A 19,740-nucleotide genomic window follows, 5' to 3' on the forward strand; every position below is an offset into this window, starting at 1 on the left:
AGGTGGGCCTGGTTAAAATGCTCTCTTTGAGAGTTGGTGCACTCAATGAGTCAAATAGCCTCCTTCTGCACAGTCGGGATTCTATGATTCTATGGATTCAATGCTTCTCTGGGGAGAAACACACTGGTTTTTAGTCAGAATCTGACATTCTTTAGGAAAATTCCACTGAGATGTTAGGTTAACTGGCATTTAGATTCCTGTTGTCTCCTTTCTTTCTTGAATAGGCTGTTACATCATGTACATTCACTTGAGGGGACAAATTGGAACATTTGTTCATGCAAAAGATGCCGTCTCAGAACTGTTAGCTGAGATTTTGTGCTCAAGTTTCCAGAGCGAGACTTGGATCCACAATCTTCTGACTCTGAGTGAGAGCGTTACCAGTCAGATACCCCCTCTCAAAGAAGTACTCCCACTATCAAAACTCATGAGTACTTTAAACCTTCTACACATGCTCACTTCATGGAGACACACTTTCCCCTCTAACGCCCAGCTTAGTCTTCAATTCATGCTTCAACAATTGTGGCCTCCCCTCAACTAGACTGCCACAAATACTCATCCTTCCGAAACATTGTTTTAGCTCTTTACTCACTTACCTCCCCACCACTGCCCCAGTTTTCCTCCTCGGTGCTAAGCCTGGACAACCTCCTCCCAGCTTAACATTGCGGTGGCACAGCGGTTAGCACTGCTGCCTCACAGCACCAGGGACCTGGGTTCAATTCCCAGCTTGGGTCACTGTCTGTTCTCCCCGTGTCTGCGTGGGTTTCCTCCGGGTGCTCCGGTTTCTTCCCACAGTCCGAAAGACGTCCTGGTTAGGTGCATTGGCCGTGCTAAATTCTCCCTCAGTGTACCCAAACAGGTGCCGGAGTGTGGCGACTAGGGGATTTTCACAGTAACTTCATTGCGGTGTTAATTTAAGCCTACTTCTGACACTAATAAACTTTGCTTCCAGGTACCTATCTCTTGAGGCTGTTGATGCTATTAAATGTAGGTGAAAATTACCAGGTGAGAATTCCTGGACCTGCAGTAAACCTGTTGGAGAAACAGCAGCAGGGCGGCACGGTAGCACAGTGGTTAGCAGCTCCAGGGTCCCGGGTTCGATTCCCGGCTCGGGTCACTGTCTGTGTGGAGTTTGCACATTCTCCTCGTGTCTGCGTGGGTTTCCTCCGGGTGCTCCGGTTTCCTCCCACAGTCCAAAGATGTGCGGGTTGGGTTGATTGGCCAGGTTAAAAAATTGCCCCTTAGAGTCCTGGGATGTGTAGGTTAGAGGGATTAGCGGGTAAAATATGTGGGGGTAGGGCCTGGGTGGGATTGTGGTCGGTGCAGACTCGATGGGCCGAATGGCCTCCTTCTGCACTGTAGGGTTTCTATGATTTCTAGGACATTGCATCGCATGCACTATAGCTGTTCAAGAAGGCGGTTCACCACCACCTTTTTAAGGGTAATTAAGAATGGGCAAAACAATGCTAACCTACCCACTGATGTTCACATCCCATGAAGGAATGGAAAAAGGAATGGGGATAGCTCGTGAAAAGATTAGAAATATTATTGAAATCGGGCCTGAAGACAGAGGAAACAGGTAGTGCCTGAAACTGCTGATTGACTCAAGCAGCTGACCCACAGGATCTTCTTGAAGGAAGATCATCTTTTCTCAACTTGAACATTTGGCTTGTGAGGTACACAAACAGAGAAGAATCTTCAAAATATTTAATGATCTCCTAGATTTAAATAGAGAAAGTCTTAGCTGTTAACATTAACAATGAAATCTCTGCTCCTTACCCATCGCTAAGCACAGGTGAGTGACCAAACCGGTTGACATCATCTGAAAGATCAGGTTTTGGCAGTATAGACTACTCGTCACAAGCTGTGGACACATTAAAACAACCACAAGATTAGCAGGCTTATTAATTAATTAAATTAACCAAACTTAAACCATATATCTACGTGCATAACATTTACTCTAAACATTGTCGAAATTACATTGAGATTCATCTACTATCTTAAGGTCAACTTTACACATTTGGTATTGCTGAAAAAAGACAAATGCTGTCAAAGCTTTTCGTCTTGCATTCATCAGATAATTCGCAAGAATACCAAATTGTAATGTGAACAACAATTTATACTGTATGAAAAGAGAGAGTGCTGACTGGTTAGCAAGTGTGTCACACAAATATGTAATGTAGTATACTAATTAAAGCACTGACTATAGTTAACCAGCCCGTGGTTGCAAAATGCAAAATTGTGTGAACAGATGCAACCAAATCAATCATATCTGGTACCACGCCATTCAATTTCCTCAGGGACACTCCTATATAAATGCTCTGCAATTTCTGTAAATAAATCTCAAAATGATCTCACTGCTCCCATATCACTATTCTTGGACTGGGCTACTGCCATCAAAAGAAAATTCCCCCAACCCCCTTGGTAGCATAGGAAAATAATGCACTCAAATTGCTACAGGTTCCAGAAGGTATCGAGCACATTCATATTGGAGAATATGAAATATGAGTGCTTCGCAATATTAGGTATCATAAAAGGGCTAAGCTACAAGTAAGTAAACCCAAACGGAATTGCTTTGTGCAATCCGTGACTTGGAGCAAATACTAAACTAAATGCAAGGCTTACAAAAACAATAGCTCACTCTCCAGGCTCGGCTCTTGTGACACCACTACAATTACACACGTAGAAGCACCTCGCAAGCCTTTTTCCAGCCAAAAACTCTTTACCATTTGTAATGATACGGAACATTAAGGTGCAACTTTAGAATCTCTTGGAGTCCTGCTTTAGGTCCGAAGGATGACTTCAGCGTTAACAACTTGCGCTGTATCTCCAATCATGCCGTTAGAGGAAGGACTGTACATTTGATGTTTGAACCAATAAATATTATAGTATAAACAGCAGAAATTAAAAGGTTAAGAATACAATTTAAATGTTAACTTTCAATTCAAAATGACATGAGGATGCTCTAAGTGGAAATAAGCTGTTTGCATATCATAATTAGTATTTGGCATCACCTGAAAAAAATGTAATTTTCAATTGATACCATAATAAAAAAAATAGGATTCATCAATGCTTCTGCCTTTTGAGTGTTATGAAGCAGCTCTGAATTTGCAGTAGAACAGAGTCATTTCTCAATGTGACTGTGTTATGATCATCGGCTAGAAGGGGATATTAGTGGCACCACTACCTCCTCCATCGGCTGGTTGTTGGTAAGATCTGGTTCAGGACCAATAACATTTTGTTTAAAAGAGACAAGTTTTGAGATTCAAGACATTTGCCCAGTGAACAAAGCCACAAGATTCGACGGGTTTTAAACAAATTAAACTAAAATTTACTATACAAGGTCATCCAGAGACCAAGCATATTTCACGGTGGTGGAGGTGGCCCACCATTGGCCAGTGGTGGGATCTTCTGGTCCCGCTGTTGTCAATGGGATTTCCTGTTGAATGCACTCACTGCCGTGAAACCCGCAGTGGTGTGCGCCATTGACGGGACCGGAAGATCCCGGTGACAGGAACGGCTGGAAAATTCCAGCCTTTATTTCTAATAACCACAAATACAAATAAAGATTACTTCAAACTACCTCTGTTTCCTGACACTGTAATCAGGTCAGGAGCTGTCTGACTCTGGCAGAACCCAAACTAAGCATCTGTGAGCAGTTATTGTATATGTGCAGCCTGATAGCATTGTCAACACTTTCCAACACTTCACTGAAAATTGAGAAGTAGACTATTGGTGTGTTTATTAGCAGGATTGGATTTCTCCTAGTATTTGTACACAGGACATACCTGGGGGATTTTCCACATTGCCGGGTCGATGTCAGTGTTGTAGCTGCACTGGAACAGCTTAACTAGGGGTTGGGCTAGTTCTGGAGCACAAGTCATCAATACAACTGTTGGAGGTTGTTGCCAGTATCTATGTCTTCAGCTGCTTCATGAGTGAATCCAAATTTGCTGAAGACTGGCATCTGTGGCGTTGGGGATCTCAGGAAACAGAGATGTATCATCCACTCAGTACATCTTGCTGAAGGTGCTTGTAAATACTTTAGCCTTGTCTTTTTACTTTTGGACTCCCCCATCATTGAAGAAGGGGATATTTGTGGAACCATTACCTCCTCCCTCAGGTTAGTTGTCTAAGTGTTCACAACTAGTCATGACTGGAGGTGGCAGAAACACATCATCAAGAATAAATAGGCTAAATTTCTCAGACGCTGCTCTTTGGGTAAATTAAAGCTAAATTCAATTGGCCTGTTCCAGTGGATGGTAAAGATCTTAGTGCATTGTGTGAACAGGAGGTTCTCCCATTGTCCAAGCTGACATTATTCCCGCAACCAAGGCTCACGCAAAAATAAATAGCATATTGATTTGTGAACCCTTGTGCATAAAATGGTTGGCCCATTTATCAATGTAACAACAGAAGCTGCACAGTTTGTGTTTATTTATTTATTTATTAGTGTCACAAGTAGGCTTACATTAACACTGCAAAGAAGCTACTGTGAAAATCCCCCAGTCGCTACACTCCGGCGACTGTTCAGGTACACCGAGGGAGAGTTTAACATGGTCAATGCACCTAACCAGCAGGTCTTTCGGACTGTGGGAGGAAACCAGAGTACTCAGAGGAAACCCATGCAGACACGGGGAGAACGTGCGGACTCCACACAGACAGTGACCCAAGCTGAGAATCAAACCCAAGTCCCTGGTGCTGTGAGGCAACAGTGCTAACCATTGTGCTACCGTGCCACCCACGGGTGTGTGTGTGTGAAAGAATTTATCATGGTTGAGATAGAATAAGGCACTCTGTCAATGCAAAGTATTTCTTGCGTTGCAGCAAAGGGCAGTAACTGGAGATGGGAAAGGCCTGTTGGTTACCTGATGTACTCTACCTAAACTGCTCAAAAGAAACATGGAGTATATATACAAAGTGGAAGAGAAATCCAAGCTAACAGACAAAGAAATGAATGCAACCAATAGACCCTTTGGGTCAAATTAATCTGTTAATTTGTTTTCCAATTGCCACTCCAAATGTCACAAGTTTTTCTGTCTACTTATTGATTTTAGACCATAAGACATAGGAGCAGAATTAGGCCACTCGGCCCATCGACTCTGCTCCGCCGTTCAATCATAGCTGACATTTTTCTCCTGCCCTTTCCCCATAACCGCTGATCCCCTGATTAATCAGGAACCTATCTACCTCTGTCTTAAAGACACTCAATGAGAGTTTTGTTTTTCCAAATAAAGATTGGTCAGACTAAGGAATGGAACATTTCTGTTTGGGACACTGTGTCCCTTATCTTCAAACTCAAAAGGCAATTTCCCCACCCTGAATGCCATTTTTCATTTGTCACAGCATGCTACTCTGAATGAGATTGCTGAATTACTGCGAAATTAGGAGCAGTTTTGTGCTGTGAGCCAGTGCCTGCTTGGAACTAGCTTCAAACTGGATGCATACTGCCAGAGGAGAGTCTCAGTCTGATGTGAAACTGAATCACAAGGATGTGTGATATCGTAAAACAGCCAGTTTTACTACACCACTCAGTTCCACTGAGTACTGTGAATTGGGTGCACACTTCCATTAAAATCTTTTGTGTTTCTGGAGAGAGATAGGGGATGGAATTTTCCCAAAAAACAAGCGTCATAACCCCCAATCAGGCCCCACCCCCTTGGCACTGCCCCAGCATACTGGCAGTGCCCACCTGACAGTGCCCAAATTAGTGGATGGCATTTTAATTAGTTGACAAAACCGATGTCTGATTCTGCTGCCTATTTAAGCTGAAACACTAGTTCAAAGATTTCCCATCCCTCAACTTATTGGGTATTGTCCAAGTTCCAGAATGACTGCAGTGCTTTTATCAAGTGTTTATAATTGTCAGCTTTTGACAGCAGATACCTTTGGCAAGTAGCAAATAACCCAACTCCCTCTGCGACTGGATCCTGAACTTCCTAACTCACTGACCACAATCAGTAAGGATAGGCAACAAAACTTCCTCCATGATCATCCTCAACACCAGTGCCCCACAAGGCTGTGTTCTTGGCCCCCTACCATACTCCTTATACACCTATGACTGTGGGGCCAAATTCCCCTCCAATTTGATTTTCAAGCTTGCTGGTGACACCACGGTAGTGGGTCAGATCTCAAGCAATGATGAGATAGAGGATCTGGTGAACTGCTGTGGCAACAATAATCTCTCCCTCAATGTCAACAAAACAAAGGAGATTGTGTTCGACTTCAGGAAGCGTAAAGGAGAACATGCCCCTGTCTACATCAATGGGGACGAAGTAGAAAAGGTTGAGAGCTTCAAGTTTTTAGGTGTCCAGATTAACAACAACCTGGTCCCTCCATGCTAACGCTATAGTTAAGAAAGCCCACCAACACCTCTACTTCCTCAGAAGACTAAGGAAATTTGGCATGTCAGCTACGACTCTCACCAACATTTACAGATGCACCGTAGAAAGCATTCTTTCTGGTTGTCTCACAGCTTGGTCTGGCTCCTGCTCTGCCCAAGACCGCAAGGAACTACAAAAGGTCATGAATGTAGCCCAATCCATCACGCAAACCAGCCTCCCATCCATTGACTCTGTCTACACTTCTTGCTGCCTTGGCAAAGCAGCCAACATAATTAAGGACCCCACGCACCCCGGACATACTCTCTACCACCTTCTCCCATCGGGAAAAAGATACAAAAGTCTGAGATCAGGCACCAGCCGACTCAAGAACAGTTTTTCCCCTGCTGCTGTCAGACTTTTGAATGGACCTACCTCGCATTAAGTTGATCTTTCTGCTAAACCCTAGCTATGACCGTAACACTACATTCTGCACTCTCTCCTTTCCTTCTCTATGAACGGTATGTTTTGTCTGTATAGCGCGCAGGAAACAATACTTTTCACTGTATGTTAATACATGTGACAAAATAAATTAAATCAACAGTGCAGCTATGATGAGAGATGAGAAAGGGTTTTTCAGCCTTGTCCTCACGACTTGCACTGAAAACTGAATATTTGAATTTGTCATGAAGAAAACAGAATATGTTTTGTTCAGGAAAGCAAATGTCCACACATGACACCAAGGTTTCAATGAATAAAAGGAACCATGGAGCCACAATAACTTATTTGAAGATCTCAGCTTATATCTCCAATCTACATTCATTCAGCAGATTTCAGGCAGCTTTGACAAAGGGTCATCTGGACTCGAAACATCAGCTCTTTTCTCTCACTACAGATGCTGCCAGGCCCGCTGAGATTTCCCAGCATTCTCTCTTTTGGTTTCATATTTCAGGCAGGTTGGGAGACGTAGTTTACATTTGGATAGAGAGCAGTGGTTAGCACTGCTGCCTCACAGCGTCAGGGACCCGGATTCAATTCCGGTCTTGGGTCACTGTCTGTGTGAAGTTTGCACGTTCTCCCCATATCTGCGTGGGTTTCCTCCAGGTGCTCTGGTTTCTTCCCACAGTCCAAAGATGTGCAGGTTAGTTTGATTGGCCATGCTAAATTGACCCTAGTGTCAGGGGGATTAGCAGTGTAAATATGCGGGGTTACGGGAATAGGGCATGGGTGGGATTATGGTTGGTGCAAACTCGATGGGCCGAATGGTCTCCTTCTGCACTGTAGGGATTCTATGATTCTATTCTATGAGTAAACAACTAGAGCTCCTGCTTCTGAAAACTTTTGTTTAAACCCTTTCTGGAAAGTTGAGAAGTAGGGTTATCAAGGGAGAGAAAGATTAGTTTTGGCCACACTTAAACTGCCTCTCCATCTCACCATCCAGGTTTACACATAAAGAATCAGCCCTTGGAAAGATAATGCTGGTGACACAGCAGGTGTCAACCCCTCCAGGAAAGAGGAGGGGGAAGAGAAGGAAACAAAAGTACCAAAAACAACTTGATGATTAACTGGTTGCAACAAAAATCAAGCCTGGACTTCAGTAAAGAGTAAAACATATTAAAATAAAAATTCGAGACAGTCAAAATGAATAAATTGGAAGAGAGCGAGAGGGGAAGCCCAACAACACTGGAACATCATTGCACCCAGTTACTATGAATGTTTAGAAGAATGACCATTGAATCAACCTCTGCGTAATATAAAACAAATTCCACAGCAGCTCACCCAAGTCATAAACAATAAAGTCCGAAGAGAAGCATTTAGCTCCATGGCCCATTGAAGTCTCACTGTGAGTGTTTCCACCAAATACCAACATGGTGCCACTTTCAATAATGGCCGTGTGCAGGTAACGGAAGAAACTTTTTGCCTTCAAAATTGTCCTTTTAAAATGAATAAAGTAGATATTATTTCTTATGTCTTTAACAAGTTAGTACTTTTAAAAAAGCAGTTTCCAAGCTTTTGCATGTGGAGTGTGAGCGTGAAGGAGACTCCAGTAAAAAAAAATAGTTTTAAAGAGACAGTGCAAACCTAGACACATTTCTTCAGATTTTTTCTCATTAATTAGTACATTTCCAGGAAATTTCTGTAAAATATTGACACGTGCTCAGGAACTTCCCGTCAATACTAACACATTCCCAGTGATGATGCACGACTCGCGATCGTCCTACAGAGATGCATTCTTAGGGCAGCTACTCTTACTTACTCAAGGAAGCCCGGCACTGATTTTCAGAAAGTTAACCAAACAAGTAAAACACCACTAGTGGAAAAAGTATTTTTAGTTCCTAGAAGAAGGTAAGAACCAGGAGCAGGAGTAGCAATTCAGCCCCTCGAGCCTGCTTCGCCATCCAATACGATTATGGCTGATCTCATCTCAGCCTCAACTCCACTTTCCTCCCCATTCTCCACAATCCTTCAACCGATTACTAATTCAAAATCTGTCTATCTCCTCAGTTTCCTGGCATCCACCGCACTCTGGAGGTCGTGAATTCTACAGATTCACCATCCTTTGAGAGAAGTGGTTTCTCCTTATTCCAAAACTATGACCGTCTGTTCCAGATTGCCCCACAAGAGGAAGCATCCGCTCTACGTCTTTGTTGTCAATACCTTTTATCATCTTATGTACCTCAATTAGATCTCCTTCCATTCTTCTAAACTCGAGAGAGTATCGGCCTAAGCTGCTCAACCTCTCTTCATAAGACAAACACCGGGCGGCACGGTAGCACAGTGGTTAGCACTGCTGCTTCACAGCTCCAGGGTCCCAGGTTCGATTCCCGGCTCGGGTCACTGTCTGTGTGGAGTTTGCACATTCTCCTCGTGTCAGCGTGGGTTTCCTCCGGTTTCCTCCCACAGTCCAAAGATGTGCGGGTTAGGTTGATTGGCCAGGTTAAAAATTGCTCCTTAGAGTCCTGAGATGCATAGGTTAGAGGGATTAGCGGGTAAAATATGTGGGGGTAGGGCCTGGGTGGGATTGTGGTCGGTGCAGACTCGATGGGCCGAATGGCCTCCTTCTGCGCTGTAGGGATTCTATGATTCTATGACCTCATCTCTGGAATCAATCCAGTGAACCTCCTCTGAATTGCCTCTAATGCCACTACATCCTTCCTCAAATCTGGGGACCAAAACTGTATACAGTACTCCAGCTGCGGTCTCACCAATGCCTTGTACAGTTGCAGCAACACTTCATTAGTTTTATACTCTATTCCTTCAGCCATAAATGCCAAAATTCCATTTGGTTTCCTAATTACCTGCTGTAATTATAGACCAGTGAGCCTAACGTTGGCACTGGGGAAGTTCAGTAAGATGTCTCACAACACCAGGTTAAAGTCGAACAGGTTTATTTAGTAGCAAAAGCCACTAGCTTTCGGAGCACTGCTCCTTCGTCAGGTAAAACCTGACAAACCTTACCTGACGAAGGAGCAGCGCTCCGAAAGCTAGTGGCTTTTGCTGCCAAATAAACCTGTTGGACTTTAACCTGGTGTTGTGAGGCTTCTTACTGTGCTTACCCCAGTCCAACGCTGGCATTTCCACGTTTTGGTTATAGAAGGCAGAGAGTAGCAGTGGAAGAGTGTTTTCGGAATGGAGATCCATAGCTAGTGGTGTTCCGCAGGGATCAGTGCTGGGACCTCTGTTGTTTGTCGTATATATAAATGATCTGGAGGGAAATGTGCGGGGTCTGATTAGTAAGTTTGCGAATGACACGTAGATTGGTGGAGTTGCTGATAGTGCCGAGGATTGTCAGAGGATACTACACGATATAGATAGATTGGAGACTTGGGCACAGAAAAAGCAGATGGAGTTTAATCCGGACAAATGCGAGGTGATGCATTTTGGAGGAACAAATTTAGGTGTGACTATACTGTAAATGGCAGAATCCTTCGAAACATTAACATGCAGAGGGATCTCGGCATGCAGGTCCACAATTCCCTAAAAGTAGCAACACAGGTGGCCAAGGTGATTTTTCACTCAGAGAGTGGTGGGTGCCTGGAACACGCGGCCAGAGGAGGAGGAGGAGGTGAACCCACTCTTGGAATAAATCTGTTATTGTTAGTTTGAATCTCCATGTGCAAACCATGGGGGCAATCTTACCAAAAAAATTCTAAGTGCTGAACGCGTGTGAAAATGTGAGAGTTACAGACCAGCATTTTTCAGTGAGAGAAAAAATAAAATCTTATGACACTTAGAAACAAAAATGAGGCAAAGTGTGATTCTCGGCAACAGGGGCAGTGGACAGACTCTATTCACGCTGGCAAGCCAGCTAGTGACTGCTAGAAGGCGCTACTGCACATTCGCTCTGATTCTCTGTGCACTATGCACAAGAATACATAGTGCACTGGGAGATTGTCACCCCCCCCTCCCCAGATATCCCCTGCCCCACCCTCCCCCGATTGCCCCCAATCGTGCCCCCCCAAATCGCAGCCCACCCCAATCATTTCTCTCCCCCCCCCCCATGATCAAGGCCTACCTAACCAATCGCCACACCGTTCACCGCTCCCCCCCGCCCCCCGTTGATTTTCCCCACTGTTCACTCCTACCCGGTCAATCGCCACCCTGGCAATCCCTGATGCAGAGTGTACAGCCCCCATGCACTGCCTCCCCTTAGGCCCAGGATCCCAGGCTGACATTGCCCAAGATGCATTGCTCGTCTCTGCCCCCAACCACCTGGGGGCCTCAATGGCCCTCGGTTCCACTGGCGAGGCCATCACATCAGATCCCCATTGTTGAGGGAAGATGACTGATTCTCATTGGTGAGGACTTCCACCGGCAAGGCCAAAACAGCAAGTGAGCCCCAGACGATTGCGACTAGGGCTTATTGATCATATTTAGAGTCATAGAGGTTTACGGTATAGAAACAGACCCTTCGGCTCAACTTGTCCATGCTGCCCAGTTTTTACCATTAAGCTAGACCCAATTGTCTGCGTTTGGCCCATATTCCTCTGTACCCATCTTACCCACGTAACTGTCTCAATGGCTTTTAAAACACAAAATTGTACCCGCCTCTACTACTACCTCTGGCAACTTGTTTCAGACACTCACCATCCTCTCCGTGAAAAGAGTGCCCCTCTGGACGCTTCTGTATCTCTCCCTCTCACCTTAAACCTATGCTCTCTAGTTTTAGACTCCCCTACCTTTGGGAAAAGATATTGACTATCTATCTTATCTATGCCCCTCAATATTTTATAGACCTCTATAAGATCACCCCTCACCCTCCCATGCTCCAGCTAAAAAAGTCCCAGTCTATCTCGCCTCTTCTTATAACTCAAATCTACAAGTCCCGGGAGCATTCTAATAAATCTTTTCTGCACTCTGTCTAGTTTAATAATATCCTTTCCATAATAGGGTGACCAGAACTGCAGACAGTATTCCAAGTGTGGTCTTACCAATGTCTTGTACAACTTCAACAAGACGTCCCAACTCCTGTATTCAATGTGCTGACCAATGAAATCAAGCATGCTGAATGCCTTCTTCACCACTCTGTCCACCTGTGACTCCACTTTCAAGGAGCTATGAACCTGCACCCCTCGGTCTCTTTGTTCTATAACTCTCCCCAACACCCTACCATTAACTGAGTAAGTCCTGCCCTGGTTCAATCTATCAAAATGCATCATTTTGCATTTATCTAAATCAAACTCCATCAGGCCACGGGTCCAATTGATCAAGATCCTGTTGCAATCCAAAATAACCTTCTTCACTGTCCACTATACCACAAATCTTGGTGTCATCTGCAAACTCACTAACCATGCCTCCTAAATTCCCATCCAAATCATTAATATAAATGACAAATAACAGTGGACCCAGCACCGATCCCTGAGGCACACCACTGGTCACCAGGTCTCCAGTTTGAAAAACAACCCTCTACAACCATCCTCTGGCTTCTGTCATCAAGCCAATTTTGTATTCAATTGGCTACCTCGCCCTGGATCCCATGAGATTTAACCTTATGCAACAACATACCATGTGGTACCTTGTCAAAGGCCTTGCTAATTGAATTGTAGATTGGAAGTTAGCAATTGTAATCCCATTATTTAAAGTAAAGTTTATTTATTAGTCATAAGTAAGGCTTACATTATGCTGCAATGAAATTACTGTGAAATTCCCCTAGTCGCCACACTCCGACGCCTGTACGGGTGAATGCACCTAACTAGCATGTCTTTCAGACTGTGGGAGGAAGCTGGATCACCCAGAGGAAACCCACGCCTACACGGGGAGAACGTGCAAACTCCACACAGACAGTGACCCAAGCTGAGAATCAAACCCTGGTCCCTGGCGCTGTGAGGCAGCAGTGCTAACGACTGTGCTACTATGTCAAAGGAGGGAGAGAGAAAACAGAGAACCACTGACCTGATAGTTCGACGTCAGTAGGAGGAAAATGCTATAATTTATTATAAAGGATGTGATAACTGAAGAATTCGAAAATAATAATAGAAATGGATTTTCAGAAGGCTTTTGATAAGGTCCTACACAAGAGGTTAGTAAACAAATTAGAGCACATGAGATTGGCCGTAATATACTGGCATGGATTGAGAATTTATTAACCGTTAGAAAACAGTCATTCTCAGGTTGGACTGCTTAGTGTGGCCCCAGCTATTCATAATCTATATCAATGATGTGAATGTGGGAACCAAATGTATTATTTATAAGTTTGTTGATGACACAAAATTAGCTGGGAACATAAGTTGTGAGGAAAATGGAAAGAGGTTTCAAGAGGATTTGGACAGGCTGAATGATTGGGCAAGAACACGGCAGATGGAATATAATGTCAAAAATATGAAGTTATCCACTTTGATGGAAGAACAGAAGCAAAGTATTTTCCAACAGTGAGAGATTGGGAAGTATTAATATCAAAAGGGACCTGGGTGACCTTGTTCATGGATCATTGAAAGCCAGCATGCAGATGCAGCAAGCAATTAGAAAGGCAAATGATATGTTGGACTTTACTCCAGAAGGATTTGAGTCCAGAGTAAACATGTCTTGCATCGAGATTTAGTGAAATCGTACCTGGATTACTGCATAGAGTTTTGTTTCTTTACCCAAGGAAGGATATATTTGCCATAGATGGAGTGCAACGGAGATGGAGTGATTCCTGGGAATGCAGGATTTTCCCATAAGAAGAAATCAAGGAGACTGGGCTTGTATTCTTTTGAGTTTAGAAGAATAAGAGGCAATTGCATTGAAACGTGCAACATTTTTACAGGGCTCAACAAGGTATTTGCAGGTAAGATGTTTTCCCTGGCTCGGGGGTCTAGAATCAGGGGACACAGCATCAGAATATGAGGAGGGCCATTCGAATTTAGATGGGGAGGAATTTCTTCACTGTGGATGGTAAGTCTTTGGAACTTTCTACCCTAGAAGGCTGTGGGGGCTTAATCATTCAATCTGTTCAATGCAATATAGATTTCTAGATAGTAAAGATCTCAAGGGATATGGGGATAGTACGAAAAAATGGCACAGAAGGAGAAGATCAGTCACAATCTAGTTGAATGGCAGAGCCGGCTCAAGGGGCCGAGTGGCCTACTCCGGCTCCTACTTCCTATGTTCCAATGAATTGGCTATTTCCAATTTAAAAAAGCCAAACCACCTCCCACAGAAATATAAAATCCCATTAGTGCAGAAAGAGGCCATCTGGCCCATCGAGTCAGACTCTCAGGAACAGCATCGTACCCAGGCCCTCCCCTCTAACTCCATAACCCTGCACGTTTACCATGTCTAATCCACATATCCACCTAACCTACACATCTTTTGGTACGAAGGGGCAAGTTAGCATGGCCAATCCACCTCATCTGGACACCTTTGAATTGGCTCAAGTCACCTCCCCCTCACATTTATTGGCACCACTTCCACAGGGTTCCCCAAACCCCAGTATCAATTTCTTTGAAGACACCATTAATCAGAATGTTAACTTATCCACCTCCATCAACATCATGCCCAATTGTAATGCATAGGTTGGGTAAAGGTAAAGTCACCATAGCCCCATAGGCTATGACTGGTTGTGAGTTAGTCTGAGGATCACCACACCTCAGGTGAGGGGCTAGGTTGAGAAGGCAGGCCTTCACGAATAACCTCAGCCGGTACAGAAATTGAACCCACGCTGTTGGCTTCACTTTGCATCACTAACCAGCTGTCCAACCAACTAAACTAAACCAACCCCCATGCATTTGATATGCTAAAGATGGCTCATTTCCTGATTCTTCAAAGCCACACAAACATTAACATTTCTCATTAGGAATCTGTCGGAACATTCACCTGAGTAAAAACAGTTAAAAAAAATAAGCAAAGCAATTCAAAACCATCCATGTTTAGTCCACTTAATCAGCTCCCATGAGTGGACACAATTACAGTAAGAAGTTTAACAACACCAGGTTAAAGTCCAACAGGTTTATTTGGTAGCAAAAGCCACACAAGCTTTCGGAGCTCCAAGCCCCTTCTTCAGGTGAGTGGGAATTCTGTTCACAATCAGAGCATATAAAGACACAGACTCAATTTACATGAATAATGGTTGGAATGCGAATACTTACAGCTAATCAAGTCTTTAAGAAACAAAACAACGTGAGTGGAGAGAGCATCAAGACAGGCTAAAAAGATGTGTATTGTCTCCAGACAAGACAGCCAGTGAAACTCTGCAGGTCCAGGCAACTGTGGGGGTTACAGATAGTGTGACATGAACCCAATATCCCGGTTGAGGCCGTCGTGTGTGCGGAACTTGGCTATCAGTTTCTGCTCAGCGACTCTGCGCTGTCGTGTGTCGCGAAGGCCGCCTTGGAGAATGCTTACCCGAATATCAGAGGCCGAATGCCCGTGACTGCTGAAGTGCTCCCCAACTATCTGTAACCCCCACAGTTGCCTGGACCTGCAGAGTTTCACTGGCTGTCTTGTCTGGAGACAATACACATCTTTTTAGCCTGTCTTGATGCTCTCTCCACTCACGTTGTTTTGTTTCTTAAAGACTTGATTAGCTGTAAGTATTCGCATTCCAACCATTATTCATGTAAATTGAGTCTGTGTCTTTATATGCCTTTGCTACCAAATAAACCTGTTGGACTTTAACCTGGTGTTGTTAAACTTCTTACTGTGTTTACCCCAGTCCAATGCCGGTATCTCCACATCATGGACACAATTAGCCAAAGACTGTATGTATTATTTGCATGAATTAGTGCAGCAAAAGTTAATGCTTAATTAACACTGCCATGATATGAAACACACAGAAGGATAAGTGCAGCCATGTCAGGGAAGGTGATTACTCCCATCCTGACCTTGATCTGCAATCCTATCCCTCTGACATTTCAGAGTAAACATTCTGGAGGTTTCTCTTTGTGGATTCTAAAAGAACAGAGACTTCAGCTGTTCAAGGAGGCAGTCTTCCACCTTCACAGGACAAGAATGGATAAGAATTAAATGCAGCCTTGCCAAAGTCACCAAAATAAATGAAAGAAAACTGCCAATTCAAAGCACTGACACATTCCTACTCCGCTTTTTTGTCTCCAGGTAATGGGCTGCACTCCATTCATCAAAACAGCACTTCATTTATGTAAATAAATCTGTGACAACTTATCGATCACTTTTTGAAATACATGCATGCATCACAACTGAATTCGTAGGAACATTAGAAATAGAAGGTGTGGACCATTTGGCTCATTACGTCTGCTCCATTATTCAATAAAGTCATGGTTGATTTGATCGTAGCCTCAACTCTACTTTCCTGCCTGCCCCTGATAACCACTGACTCCCTTGTAGATCAAAAATTATCTAACTCACCCTTGAATATTTAAAATAAACCTACATCCACTGCACCTAGGATTGACAACTCAATAGATTAATGATACCCATAGAAGAAAATACTCGTCTTCGTTTTCAATGGAAATCTCACAAGGGGAAACATCCTCTCAGCACTTATATTGTCAAGCCCCCTCAGAATCTGATGTTTCAATACAATCTCATTCCTCGAAGTTTCAATGAGTATAGACCCAAATTCCTGCAATAAGGATTTATCTTCAAGGGGAAAATACATCATGACAAGACTGGCAAATGCTATTTCAGGCAAAACCAATAGCAAAAGTATCAACCTTTGCACTCAGTTTCAGTGTAGACACTCACCATGTACTTGTATCCACATCATACTTGTACAAGTCATCAGTAAGACCAGCATTATTAGCCCCGAGAGCTTTGTAGCCACCATGAACGTAAATTGCCCTTGACTCAGGGTCGAAAACACTGCTGTGACCATATCCTCCTTGAACCAAGGCCCCATTTGTTTTCTGTATATGCCATGTATTTTCACCTGTCAAAAAGAAACTGCATATTACTTTGAAGTTGTACCCTCAAACACAATCAACATTCACGTTGGATCTTAAAATATTACAGGTCTACAGAAAGGAGATCATTTGGTTAAGTTAAGCATGTGCCATCTACCAAATAATTATATACTTAATCCCTTTCTCCTGCCGTCTCACCATGCCCCTTTTAAGTTTTTTTAAAATAAAAATGAACTCAGAATATGCTTTTTGTGGAAGTTTAAAACATCAATCGAAGCCACAGACAGTTTCATGTTGATCTTCATTCCTTCAGTAAACAGGCTTGTCAGACAGGAAAGCCAACGGTGCAAGGCTGCAGCCAGTCTGGCCTGAGGAGGGTGATAGTAGGGTCAAAGGTAGTCAAGATAGGGGGCATGTCAGGAGGGCAATTAGGCGTAGAACCAAAGGAAGTGGGTGAGATCCTTAATGAGTACTTTGCATCAGTATTCTCAAAGGAAAGAGACACATTGATCAATGGTGACTTGGAGGGGTATGTAAATTCTCTAGAGCAAGTCATCATTACAAGGGAAGAAGTTTCAGGTGCATTAAAAAGTATTAAGGTACACACATCTCCAGGGCCAGAAGGCATCTATTCCAGATTACTGAGGGAGACAAGCGAGGAAATTGCTGGGCCTCGAACAGAAATCTTTGTTTCCTCGTCGGCCACAGGTGAGGTCCCAGAGGATTGGGGGATAGCCAATGTTGTCCCGTTATTTAAGAAGGGTAGCAAGAATAACCTGGATAGGCCAGTGAGCTTGACATCAGTGATAGTGAAACGGTTGGAGAAGATTCTGAGGGATAGGATCTATACACATTTGGAACTGAATGGTCTAATTAGCGACAGACAACATGGTTTTGCACAAGGAAGGTCATGTCTCATTAATTTGATAGAGTTTTTTGAGGAAGTGACAAAAATGATTGACGAGGGAAGGGCTGTGGATGTTATCTACATGGACTTTAGTAAAGCATTTGACAAGATCCCTCATGGCAGTTTGGTGCAAAAGATTAAATCATATGGGATCAAGGGTGAACTATCTAGATGGATTCAGAACTAGCTTGGCCAAAGAAGACAGAGGATAGCGGTGGAAGGGTTCAGAATGGAGGTCTGTAATTAGTGGTGTTCCACAGAGATCAGTGCTGGGGCCTCTGTTGTTTGTAATATTTAGATAAATGCGAGGTGATGCATTTTGGTAGATCGGAACCAGGACAGGACCTATTCAGTTAATGGTAGGGCGTTGGGGAGAATTATAGAACAAAGAGATCGAGGGGTACAGGTTCATAACTCCTTGAAAGTGGAGTCACAGGTGGACAGGGTGGTGAAGAAGGCATTCGCATGCTTGGTTTCATCGGTCAGAACATTGAATACAGGAGTTGGGACGTCTTGTTGAAGTTGTACAAGACATTGGTAAGGCCATACTTGGAATACTGTGTACAGTTCTGGTCACCCTATTATAGAAAGGATATTATTAAACTAGACAAAGTGCAGAAAAGATTTATTAGGATGCTATCAGGACTTGATGATTTGAGTTATAAGGAGAGGCTGGATAGACTGGGACTTTTTTCCCTGGAGCGTAGGAGGATTAGGGGTGATCTTATAGAGGTCTATAAAATAATGAGGGGCATAGATGAGGTAGATAGTCAATATCTTTTCCCAAAGATAGGGGTGTCCAAAACTTGAGGGAGTAGGTTTAAGGTGAGAGGGGAGAGATACAAAAGGGTCCAGAGGGGCAATTTTTTCACACAGAGGGTGGTGAGTGTCTGGAATGAGCTGCCAGAGGTCATTGTAAAGATGGGTACAATTTTGTCTTTTAAAGAACATTTAGACAGTTACATGGGTAAGATGGGCATAGAGGGATGTGGGCTAAATGCGGGCAATTGGAACAAGCTTAGTGGTTAAAAAAAAGAGTAGCATGGATAAGTTGGGCCAAAGGGCCTGTTTCCATGCTGTAAACCTCGATGACTCTATAGTTCAGGTGGGAGCTATAAAATAAATGGCAGAACCATCAGGTGCATAGACACACAGAGAGATCTGGGAGGACAGGTCCACAGATCCTTAAAAGTGGCAGCACAGGTGGGAAAGGTGGTGAAGAAAGCATATGGCACGCTTGCCTTCATCGGCCGGGGCATCGAGTATAAAAGTTGACACATTGTGTTACAGTTATATAAAACATTGGTTAGGCCGCATTTGAAATGCTGTGTCCAATTCTGGTCACCACACTACCAGAATGACATGGAGGCTTTGGAGAGAGCACAGAAAAGGTTTACCAGGATGTTGCCTGGTATGGAGGGTATTAGCTATGAGGAGAGATTGAATAAACTGGGATTGTTCTCCCTGGAAAGACGGAGGCTGAGGGGTGACCTGATAGAAGCTTATAAAATTATGAGGGGCATAAATAAGGTGAACAGTTGGAAGCTTTTTCCCAGGGCAGAAATGACAATTACAAGGGGGCACAAGTTCAAGGTAACGGGGGAATGGTTTAGTGGAGATGTGCGGGGGAAGTTTTTTTTACACAGAGGGTGGTGGGGACCTGGAATGCACTGCCAAGTGAGGTGGTTGAGGCAGACACATTAGAGACATTTAAGACTCTTAAATGTCTTAAGAGACATGACCAGGCAGGCAATAGAGGCATACAGGCGGTTGGTCTAGACAGGACAACATGATGGGCGCAGGCTTGGTGGGTCGAAGGGCCTGTTCTTGTGTTGTACTGTTCTTTGATCATGGTTGGAGAGTGATATATTGGCAAGAAAAAACAATTGTACTTACACATAGACCAGAATTTTACCATCCCATCCGCCACCGGGATTGGAGCGGGCAAGGGGCAGAGCATGAGAAGGGCTGTTGACCTCGGGTGGGATTTTATGGTTTCGGGACAAGTGAGGCTGTAAAATCCTGCCCATGGATTTTAGTACCCAACTGAACTGATTTATTCCAGTTTTGGCTTATATACATAACTACACAAATGGCCACAAGGCAGCATTAATACTTTTTCCATCATAATGGAAAAGTTACACAATACCTTACAACTTATTTACAATTCTAGTTTTTCATTTATTTACAATTCATACTTAATAACTGGACTCCT

The 19,740-nt window shown here is 43.7% G+C and overlaps 1 protein-coding gene across 1 annotated transcript in view; it reads right to left on the reverse strand.

The window, feature by feature from the left end:
• atrn (attractin) overlaps positions 1-19,740 on the reverse strand; it is a 394,947-nt gene that overhangs the window by 366,903 nt on the left and 8,304 nt on the right. Inside the window, 3 exon segments of the mRNA XM_078199200.1 lie at positions 1,777-1,861; positions 8,097-8,251; positions 16,461-16,644. Coding sequence (XP_078055326.1) covers positions 1,777-1,861; positions 8,097-8,251; positions 16,461-16,644 — 424 coding nt within the window.

This window comes from Mustelus asterias, chromosome 1 (assembly GCF_964213995.1).
Source record: "Mustelus asterias chromosome 1, sMusAst1.hap1.1, whole genome shotgun sequence".
In the NCBI taxonomy this organism is placed as follows: Eukaryota; Metazoa; Chordata; class Chondrichthyes; order Carcharhiniformes; family Triakidae; genus Mustelus; species Mustelus asterias.